Source organism: Chondrus crispus, genomic scaffold, assembly GCF_000350225.1.
Source record: "Chondrus crispus Stackhouse genomic scaffold, scaffold_633, whole genome shotgun sequence".
Classification (NCBI taxonomy): domain Eukaryota; phylum Rhodophyta; class Florideophyceae; order Gigartinales; family Gigartinaceae; genus Chondrus; species Chondrus crispus.
The window spans coordinates 1-11,116 of record NW_005178633.1 but is presented as its reverse complement, the minus strand read 5'-3'; the positions used below and the strand labels follow the sequence as shown (position 1 = coordinate 11,116).

Sequence of the window (11,116 nt, the reverse complement as noted above, 5' to 3'; positions counted from 1 at the left end):
TATTAGTTTAGTCGAGGAGTTTGATGCTTCGACCGAATTCATGGACCCGCTGCTTGCGAGGAAAGACAGCAACTCCCCGAGCGAAACGATTTACGTGTTTGGTGAGACCATCTCTCTGAGATATCCAGAGATGCGTACAATTGTCCTCATGTACACCTCCGCTATGCTACAGTACTTGTAACTTTGGCCTATGCTCCTAGTTTTTTCCGCCTGCTCCAAATTTGGGCGGACAGGCTGGCGAGTGAGAAAAACGCTTGCGCACAGGGGGAGGGAGTTCAGCGTTGCAGGGGGAGGAAAAAAACTGTCGAAATGGCCAGGCCTGCGACAGAAATGCATTAGGTTTCCAACGCAAATGAAGGCGGTTCGCGCAGAACAGTGACAATTGCAGGACGACTCGGTAGTTTTGAAGGTGAGCTAAAATATGCTGTAATGTAACATATTTTTGGTGCAATTGTTTTGGGTGTAATTAATATTTTTATATATGACAACAGTAACACGTGTACACAACAGTAACACGTGTACACAACAGTAACACGTGCACAGTAGTGCATTCGTCATCGCCGCGATTTGTGACGCCATTGAGAATTGGTTTATCTCGAGACATTGTTTCGCTGTCGCTCCCCTCTTCCTTCATGCCCCTCCTTCGTGCCAAGTAGCGGCCTGCCAAGTCTCTGTCATCCGACAACGTCCTTCCCTCTCCCTTTACGGAACGTCGGCGTCGTCACTCGATCCAATGAAGAACACCGTCTCTGCAAGGGGCATCGGTTACCATGTGAGAGATAAGCACTATGTAAAAGGGAAAGTGTCCTGGCCGGCACAGGTGGAACAAGCCGCCTCCAGTGACAAACCGAACACGATAGGCTGTCCGATCACCGTCAGCAGCGAGACGGATAAGTAGAAGTGAGAGTAGAGACGACGAAAAAAAGAGATTCTGTGAGTTTCTTGTTTCAACAGTGGTGCTGTGCCACTGTGCCAGCAGCTGCAACTCTGCTGGAACACGTGTTACACGTTTCCGCAGGAATCTATCCTCGCTGTACCCTCACTGCATCCTCGCTGTTACTGTAATGCATAAGGGGTGCAAGTAACATTCCGTCCATTCTCTTGTTCCGGCTACGTAAACTTTACTCTCTCTCCCACATCTCCGCCCCCCCGCACCCCACGCCGCCTCGCCATCCCCACCAGCACCTGCACCTGCACCTGCACCCTCTCCGCGAGCGCCCTCGTGCGCCGCACCAGCCGCTCGTTCTCGCTCTCCACCCCTCGCATCCACGTTGTCTTCCGCGCCTCCCGCAACTTTCTCCTCTCGCGGCTCCGCCTCGCGCTCGCCCGGTTCTGCGCCGCGCTCGCCCTCCGCACCGCCACGCGCGCCGCTTTCCCCGCCGTCGCCGCCTTATTCACCCACGCCACTGCCCCTTCGCCTTTGCCAGCCTGACCCGCCGCCGCCGGCCCAGCCCGTGCCCCACTATCAGAGCCCTCCCCGCCGCCCTCGCCCACCGCTGCCTCGCACCCGACAATTGAAAGGACATCGCCGTCTCTCAGCAGTCAGGTGCGCTTTTGCCTTTTTGCTCACGACCTGCTCCACTACGGTATGCCCGCTCACGGATGCCACAGACATCGTCGCGCCGAGCACGGATGGGCCTTCGGGCACGTTTGTTGGCCGTCGTCGAGCTCGACTTCAACAACGACTGGCTGATGGACCTGTGCCCGGTGTGCCCCAACTCGTACCTAGTGACGCCACGCGGCCCGCTTGACGTGCCCGGCACAGAAGATGTGCTGCTCATGAATAAGGGGAGGCCGGACGTGTCAGAACAGTATGGGTTGCCACGTGACACGGACAGCACGGGCGTGCGTGCGAAAGATGTGAACACCGAGACGTCAATGCAGGCGTGGTGGCGACGACGTTTAATTCGCTGGATTTTGGCCTCATCAATGTCGCGGGCGGGAAGTTTCGCACGGTTGAGAGCTGGCGGAGGTGCCCCCAAGGTGGAGGCCACGCGAAGGGACAACGTGCGCACGGCGGGCCATGACGTCGACGGGCAGGTGGAGATGATGTTGAGCCAAGGTTGTCGCAAGGGGTTTTCGGGGGACCTCTGGCTGATGAGGAACGAGATAGAGTTGGGCGATAAGTCGCATTACCTGTTCGTAAAAGGGGGCAAAGAGCCGAGGGGATTGTGCACGTCGATCAACGCGCTAGTATCGGTGGGTGTAGGCCTGAACGAATGATGAGACAGGTGGGGGGAGGGGGGGGATTAGTGCTTCCAGACTGCGCGCGAGAGGTGTGCCGTTTTTCACGGTTTTGTACATTTACGGTATCATATGTGCACCAATGCATGAAGGAAGCACAGACAGGGAGCTACGAGCAGAACGATACAGTAAAGTTTACGTGGGCAAGTCGAGGATTGGCTGTCGAGGGGTGGCTATCGTCCGCTGCTCACTCGCCCTTGTCATAAAGTCCTGCACACATTTCATCAAGTTGCGTCGCGGGGGCAACCCCCCGAGATTGTCATTGGACAGGAGGCTTCTTGAAACTCTTTTGCGCAGAACACATTTTTATGACACATTTCTCAAAATCTAGAAATGTGCCACCGTCTCGCTCCTGAAACGTATGTCCACAAATTTGCTCCCCTGACTGACGAGCAGGAGTTGCGCTCCTACTCAATGAGGACGAAGGGCTCTCCGGACGAAACGCAAAGCCGGCCGGGACATGCGTGAGCAGGCATGCCTCCCTCTCACGGTCTGAGTTTACGCCTGATTTACCGAGTGCATACAAAGATACTGTATGTGCCGACGTCACTTGACACTGCCGACCAAATAGTGCCATTTTTGGGGCCTCGCACGGGGCGGCATTAGGTAGGGTCGACTGTACTAGCAATCTTCCAAAAGCTGCTCACGCCCCCCCCCAGCATGTCACACCCTGTAGGCCTGCTCCAGAGTCCACGATGGCTCCACGAGGCTTGTCGCCTCCACTGCCCCTGCAGCCGTGCCATACCCCCCGCCTCCGAATGTTCCTGCCCGCGCGTCTCTTCCCTCACTCATCGCCTCTTCCGATTGTCCTTCCGTTCCCCCCTCCTCTGCAAAACTTCGCTCCTGTTCCTTTGGTCCTGCCTTCCCTGACCGCTGCTCTCTCCCCCGCCGACTGCCCGCGCTGCCCACCGTCGTCCCCCCACTCCGTTAGACAGAGACTCTTCTGCGTCTCTGTCGCCCCGTACATCCTCCGCAAACGCCCATACTCCTTCTCCGCCATGCTTCCCCCAACTTCACCCGCCTCGTGGCAGCCCTGACTCACCACAAACGAGCCCTACTGCGACATACTACCCATGACAGTGAGTCGACCAATGTAGTCCTCGGTCGCGAGTCCCACGTGCTCGGCGCGCCTTCAGGCCTTTATTCGTCTCTCCCATCTGCCTCTGCCCATTCCGTTCCATCCAGCCCTTCCTCGACTCCTCTAACGCTTGCTGTACAGCCTGCTCTAACACTGCATCCACCAGCAAGATCTTCGGCTCCCACACTAAACTATGAGCAATCGCCACACGGTGTCGCACCCGACCGGACAGCTTCGTCCCGGGTTTTCGCTCGCTACTCAATTGTGGGGGTATGCTAGTGTCTAGGTGACAAATGGCCTCATATGAGGTCAATTGACCTCATATGAGGCCAGTTTTTAGGCGGGCTTTTGCAATTCGAATAATTGTAGAAATTTATCGCTACTGTAGTGAAAAGCTTACGATTAGAGTATTAAACGTTGGCAAACCAGAAAACATTCAATTCCGTATCTCAGTCTTCCCTAATCAACACTTTCGTCTTCCTCTTCCCAAAATTTCTTCAAAATGGTGAGCGTCAATGATCCTCGAATTATTGCAGGTAACCGCGTCCACACTCGTGCAAGACTGCTCACAGCTCAGAGTAAATGTCGTCGCATGTATGGAGCGTCCTGGAAGATCAAGTTGGTCACGGGAACTGTCATTAGCATGAAAACTGACAAAGTGAAGGGTCGCAGTGTCACTTCAGTCAGGGCTAAATGGGAATTATCAGATGGCGTCAAGGAAGTCACGCTTCGCATAGCTAACATCAAGGCTGGTGAAGTGATGGACCTGATCGATGACGGTCCTGAAGATCATATCGAGCAAGAAACCGAGCATTATGCGCAACCGGAGCCTACAGAGGACCGCGTGACGCCACTGGAAGGAGCACTCAGCCCGAGTACGAGAATCTCCGAGAGTGACGAAATGGATGTCCAAGATGGCCTCATGAATGTCCACGGCCGGGCCTGGAAGCGTGAGGAAGTCACGATGCATTTAAATGGTATGATACCGCCGAGAAGATGGAAGGTGATTGGACCGATTGATGAGATTATATCCCGTGGTCACAGTCCATCTCAAATGCATCCTATGAACTACTTCATGTGGATGTTCCCACAGGAGCACTTGGCATTAATGGTTTCCTACACCAACGATGCAATGGAATCAAGGGGACTTCGCTTGACTACAAGAGGTGAAATTTTGAAGTTTTTCGGGGTGCTAATCCTTATGACTCGGATTGAATTCAGCACCAGAAGGTCTCTTTGGAGCTCACAGGAAACCAGCAAATATCTCCCGCAACCTCAATTCGGAAACATCATCTCCCGCAGAAGATTCGAGGAGCTTCGTCAGAATGTCACGTTCAGCTTTCCAGCTGACTCAAATGACAGATGGGGTATGATCAGGGACTTCATGGTCGCAATCAATGATCACAGAGCATCACATGTCATTCCATCACAGACCATCTGCGTTGATGAGAGTATGTCACGCTGGTATGGACTTGGAGGAGATTGGATTGAAACCGGTCTTCCTCATTATGTGGCCATGGACCAAAAACCCGAGAATGGCTGTGAGTTGAAGACTGCTGCATGTGGAAAAAGTGGAATCATAATACGAATTGAGAACGTCGTCTCAGCTGAGGAGACTTCTTTAAAGGATTTTGAAAGTGACCACTTACACGGAACCGCAGTGACTTTGAGGTTGTTACAGCCATGGTTTCACACCAATCGTGTTGTCTGCGCGGATTCGTACTTTGCTTCTGTCCACACGGCTGAATCACTTTATGAGAAAGGTCTTAGATTCACAGGTGTAGTGAAGACATCTACCAAGAAATATCCGATGAAATATCTATCTCATCTGGAGATTGCTGAAAAGGGAGAGCACGTCACACTAGTTTCGAAGCCGGTGGCCGGGCCTCATCTCATGGCAGTGATGTGGGTGGACCTAGACCGCAGATACTTTATTAGTTCTGTCGGAACATCCAACGAAGGAACTCCAATCTACCGCGAGAGATGGCGTACACGTCATGGCGTGACAAGAAAAGAGGAATTGTCTATCCGTATTCCCTCAGTCTGTGAGCAGTATTATGAAACTTGCTCTCAGATTGACCGCCACAACAGATCTCGTCAGGATGATCTCGGCTTGGAAAAGAAGTTCGAAGTCAAGGAGTGGTCTATGCGTGTCAACACTTCTTTATTGGCCATTTGCATTGTGGATGCATGGAAACTGTATGCAGGTGCAAAAGGAGATGGTTCTAAGATGTCTCCAAATCAGTTTTATTGTGAGTTTGCTGACCAGTTGATTGATAACAAGTATGATCGTATATCGTTACGTCAGCGAGAATCAGACAGTGCTGTTGAAGATGAAGATGTTGGGTTTGGCAGTGGAATTGGTACTCACCTAACTCCAACCACTCGCAAGCGTAAAAGCGCATCCGGCGAGGAGACTTGTGCTCTTTATCAATCCAGATGCAATATTTGCAAAGGTACAAAAAAGTCAAAGTTTATTTGCTCAGCCTGCAAAGCATATTTTGACAAAGAAGTATACCTTTGTCATCACCAGACTGGGCGTGACTGTTTTAAGAAACACGTCGACGAACGTCACGATCTTACTTACAAAGGTAAGTACTATTAGTGCTTAATGCGTTCTAGGCCTTTTAAAACTGACTAAATGGGTCAGCATTTGAGTAAAATAGAGCAAAAAGAGATAAAAAACTCCTTTTGCCCCCTATGGTTCTATCCTGCGTCTAAAGACTTGCTTGGAAGACCTGCAGCCGTGTCGGAATGCCCCTTTCTGAGATGTCACCGTATTCAATCTCATGTTCGAGTGGGCGCTATAAAGCGTCCTGGGCTGCAGGTCACGAACAAGAACCATCGAGATCCCGGAAGGGATTTTTCGACCACTAAAGTGCTCAGCGAGGAGTTGAACCCCGGCCTCTAAGACTCAGCGATCCTTGCAGACCACTGAGCTGGCTTGTCAGTTACTAACTAGTCGTTTATAGTTGTCTTTATAGTCGTTCAAAGTTCTACTTCGTAAAAATTGTGCTCCTTTTGTTCTATACTTGCGAAAATCTTAAATTTTGTTTAAATTTTACTGTAGAGCATTTGACCTCATATGAGGTCAAGGGTGACCTCATATGAGGCAAATTGCCGGTCGTCTAGACACTAGGGCAACAAGAGGAATGCTAGGGCAACAAGAGGAATGAAAATGTCCACTTTTATAGAGTCCCGCTTGGCCTGTCCGACCACACTGCTCGTGTGTGGATTTCATTCGCAAATTGTTGTTTTCCAGTGGTGCTACAGACCTCAACATTAACGCCCTCCCCGTAAGGTCTCTCTGCCCGGAAGACTCCATCTACAAACTCGCACAAACTCGCACAAACTCGCTTTTAGACGGGATAAATATGCTATTTGCTTGGATGGGTATGAGACCGATAATAGGGTCCGCGTCCTCGGCTGCGCACATGTTTTGCACACAGGATGCATCAACCCTTGGCTGAGATGAAGGCTCACGTGCGTGCCGCTTCAGACCACATGCTGTTGATGTGGGCCATTTCTTAGCCGAGTCTTTGCCTTGCCTGTTTTACCTTTTGGTCAGTGCGCGGCGCCTGTGGAGAAACCTGGTCTCACGCCGATGTAATGCGTCGCTTCACTCACTTCGCTGCCACACTCGCGGTCCATGCCGGACATTTTCCTGCAACTGCACAGATCCTAAAGAAAGACACCAGATATTTACTGTAAATGCGCAACGACCTTCCGGGAGTACTGCACTTTTAGTGCATGCAACACGGGTGTGCACGTACTACTCACTGTAACGGGAACGTCCCAAGACACTTCCAACTGCGTCACTTACGACGCAGCCATTTCAATGGTGTGATAAGCAAAAGCGCGGCGACGAGCCTGTCTCCTACCGCCTCGGATGTTACGCAGTCACAACTGTCAGGATGCCAAACATGCCACTCTTCATGCCAACGGCTACAGTGCCGCGCTCCACGTCCATGTCGAAGGTGGAAACTGGACTTCCAAAGTCTGCCAGAGTGATTTCGGTACCATCTCCCTGTTCGACAAATGCTCTGCCCTCGCGCCTAGCGATGCCGAATGCGTCCAAGGGCTGTACGCGGCCTTCAAATTCATGAGCATTCGTTTCGCAGCTTTGGTCCATGTCAGAGACACCCGGCCACGCTTTCCACTGCAAATCAGAGACACCCGGACGCGCTTTCCATTGCAACACCGTTCCATCAAACGACACGGACCGCACCTTCTGGCTGTCAGCACTCATCGACACACTCGTCACCCAATGCGTGTGCCCGGTCATCGTGTCGCCGATTTGACGTCTCGTCTCAGCGTTCCATACTCGCACCGTCTTGTCATTTGACCCCGACGCAACCCGTTTCCCGTCCCCGCTCATCGACACACTCGTCACCCAACGCGTGTGCCCGGTCATCGTGTCGCCGATTTGACGTCCCGTCTCAGCGTCCCATACTCGCACCGTCGAGTCATCTGACCCCGACGCAACCCGTTTCCCGTCCCCGCTCATCGACACACTCCTCACCCAACTCGTGTGCCCGGTCATCGTGTCGCCGATTTGACGTCCCGTCTCAGCGTTCCATACTCGCACCGTCTTGTCATATGACCCCGACACAACCCGTTTCCCGTCCCCGCTCATCGACACACTCGTCAAACCTGTGTGCCCGGTCATCGTGTCGCCGATTTGACGTCCCGTCTCAGCGTCCCATACTCGCACCGTCTTGTCACGTGACCCCGACGCAACCCGTTTCCCGTCCCCGCTCATCGACACACTCCTCACGCAATCCGTGTGCCCGGTCATCGTGTCGCCGATTTGACGTCCCGTCTCAGCGTCCCATACTCGCACCGTCTCGTCATCTGACCCCGACGCAACCCGTTTCCCGTCCCCGCTCATCGACACACTCCTCACCCAAAGCGTGTGCCCGGTCATCGTGTCGCCGATTTGACGTCCCGTCTCAGCGTCCCATACTCGCACCGTCTTGTCACGTGACCCCGACGCAATCCGTTTCCCGTCACCGCTCATTACGACATCGTATATCTGATCGGAATGGCCTTTGAAGGATTGAACAAGCTCATGTTCTCTGGTGCACCAAGAAATCAAATCCCCATTGCTGAATCCGATAACAGCACGGGTGCTGTCCGCAGAGAGACAAGCGGCTGTTACGAAGGGTACGCCAGGCGTCACGCTATCGGCACTGTCACTACCTGTCACGCGTGATGTGCCGTCATCAGACACGTCAGCGTCAGCGCCGCCATCGGCACGGTCATTCTCAGGGGCCCGGCGAAAGCAAGAGCAGCAGGCAGCCATTCTTTCGCTAAGCATCTTTCCCACAGTCCTGATCCAGGCGCCTCGTTGTGTCGGATGCCGACTTTCTGCTGCTGCTCGACTCGTCCTAGCCGTTGGCCTTTGGCCTTCTGCCGCTGCTTGACTCGTCCGAGCCATTTGTGTCTCGCTTCCCGTTCGGCTCAGAGCCCCTTCGTCCTCTGATCTGAAAGGGCCGCAAACCGTTTTATTAAATGCCCCGTGTTGGGTACTCTTGAATACTTCCACATCTTCGCTCCCCTCATCGGGATCATACCCCAGTCCAACGACCGCGCCGTCCGAATCGAACATCACCTTCTTAACATATGAATCGCGCGTGTGAAAGGTCTCCAGCAACCTCCCCCCAGCTGCAGTTAGACATGAACGTATTGGGAGTATCCACGGTCTGGGCGCAAACTTCTCGATGTCCAACAAGAAGCTCTCCACGCTCTTCACGCCCCGTTTGTGCATTGTCCTGCTGTAAAGCTGAAAGCAGATACCGGCAACGCTCTCATCGCAAAACGATACACTCAGCCGCGCAGCTTGCATCACCAGAACTATTGCAGACAACTGCTCACTTGCAATCGCTTCTGGTTTCTCACTAGCAAGCTTCCTCAACTCCTCCACCGCTTCTACCAGCTGCCACACAGCTTTTCTTAGCAACACCTTCATTATCCACCTGCTACTAAGAAGCAAGCAGCCCAGCTCTTTCATCAGCTCAGCCCCGACAAGTAGTCGACAAATATTCTCGAAAAAATATCCCTCCTCCGCCTCGCTAGCCTCCTTGGGGACCTGATCTTCCACTACTGCTTCGAGCACATCCCTCTCTTTCCGATAGCTGTCAATCAGCTCTCGACACCAGTGCTTGGTCCAGCCGGGGCCTTCCACTTGGCCTGCTTCGAAGACTGCGAAATCATGCGTAAGATCATGAAGACTTACCCCTTGGCTTTCCGTGTTCGCCAGAACTCGAATGTCAACCAATCCTACACTGCTCATCTGCGTCGCATACTTTCTTGCGATGCTAACATCGCCCGTTCCCCATAGATCCCTCAACACTCCCAGAGGGATCACATCCTGTTTCTTCATGACACACAATGCCCGGTGCATATCCGCGAAGCACGGAGATCCTTCGCTGCCACTTGAGTCCAGAAACTGTAAAGACGAGCGCAGCATTGCATGAAGCGACCCATACCCGCCCCTTCCTTTCTGCGCGCCGATTGCCCCGCTCCCTTCACTCTCTTTGATCGTTTTCAGGTACCACGTCCACAACTTTGGTATGTCCCCGGCGCGAGACCCTCGTGATTGGCTAACAGTGACTCCTGCTACATTCAGAGCCAGTGGTAGTCCCGCACATATGTCAAGAATCTCCCCAAACGCCTCTCTCGATATTGGATCTTCTACTTCACCACGCGATGCCCCACTCGCATGAATCAGCATGTCGTACGCACTACGCCCTTCTCTCGCCTCAAACTTAACTTGCTCGCCCAGATCTATGAGCGTCGGATCTCTTGTGGAGTACAAGACCCTGCTCGCAGGCTCACCATTTTGCACCGCCGTCCTGGCAAGGCTGGACAGTTTAAACAGGATCCTCTCGTCATTGTTGTTGCGCGACCATACATCATCGAAGATGAACAGGCATCGACGGCCTGCAAACCAAGCTTGAACCCCTGCTAGCACCTCGTCCAGCTCAGCCAGATTGGACAGCTTGTCCGCTTTTTCATGTCCCCCAGAGATGCGGACAGCATTGCAGAGTCGTTGCTTCAGCTCTGCTTCTCTTGCATCTTGCCCTAGAGTTGAAAAATACACTCCGTCCGGAAAGCGCGCGAAAACCTCCCTATCATGTGCAATTGCTCGTAGGGCGCATGTTTTTCCGACCCCGGCTTGTCCAACTGCCGTTGCCCCTACATGCACGGTTGTTCCGTTGCGCAGAACAGCCGCCTTTAGCCTTCTCTCTACTGTGTCTGGCACAATTTCGCCGCCGGAAGAGTCCAAATCAACGAGCACTGTTGGAGAGTTGGATTCAACCGCGAAGCTGGGCTTGAACACGTCGCCTACCGGTGCATGTGAGCGTATCTCACGAACTACGCGAGATCCTTGTCTGCGCGTCTCTCTCACCCCGTGCAATTCCCTCCGTACCCTATCAATGGAAGCATAGAGCTCTTTGACATGCTTTTGGCGCTCCAATAAGACATCTCGATCTCCGGTGGCTGACGCCAAGGCATGTAATTTACCTTTCGGATTCTCTGTTTCATCCTTGAGTTCCTTGACCAACCCCGAAACAGAGCGCGACACGCCTTGAACCTGTGCTTGCAACTCATTCTTGTGTAGGGGTTCTAGGTCGTGAATGGGGACGTTGGCGACATTCTCCGTCAATTTCTGGAGCTCGAGGTACTGTTTGAGGACTTTTGTGGCCAAGCTTCCGTTATTCTTGTAGGCATCGTGGGTGTCTATGGCTTTTTGCACAAGGCTGACGACCTGCTCTACCGCGCCGACCA

At 53.0% G+C, this 11,116-nt stretch overlaps 3 protein-coding genes; 2 read left to right on the top strand and 1 right to left on the bottom strand.

Annotated features, from left to right (window-relative positions):
- Positions 1-2,219: 2,219 nt before the first annotated feature.
- Positions 2,220-2,450, top strand: CHC_T00000784001 (hypothetical protein). The gene has a single exon (XM_005710821.1). The coding sequence runs from the start codon at positions 2,220-2,222 to the stop codon at positions 2,448-2,450; it is 231 nt and encodes a 76-aa protein (XP_005710878.1).
- A 4,322-nt stretch (positions 2,451-6,772) lies between these two features.
- CHC_T00000783001 (hypothetical protein) lies at positions 6,773-6,853 on the top strand. The gene has a single exon (XM_005710820.1). It carries the CDS (start codon positions 6,773-6,775, stop codon positions 6,851-6,853), a length of 81 nt encoding a protein of 26 aa, XP_005710877.1.
- Positions 6,854-7,001: 148 nt separating this feature from the next.
- On the bottom strand, positions 7,002-11,114 carry CHC_T00008610001 (WD40-repeat containing protein; the record flags this gene model as incomplete). XM_005710819.1 is given in 4 exon segments in its annotated part: positions 7,002-7,267; positions 7,268-7,507; positions 7,809-10,731; positions 10,936-11,114. Coding segments are annotated over 3 exon segments (3,342 nt in total), but the record flags the coding sequence as incomplete, so codon positions are not given.
- Between the last annotated feature and the right edge of the window lie 2 nt (positions 11,115-11,116).

Coding starts and splice junctions, on each gene's coding strand:
- CHC_T00000784001 (XM_005710821.1), top strand. CDS start 2,220: ATGATGAGACAGGTGGGGGGAGGGGGGGGATTAGTGCTTCCAGACTGC.
- CHC_T00000783001 (XM_005710820.1), top strand. CDS start 6,773: ATGCATCAACCCTTGGCTGAGATGAAGGCTCACGTGCGTGCCGCTTCA.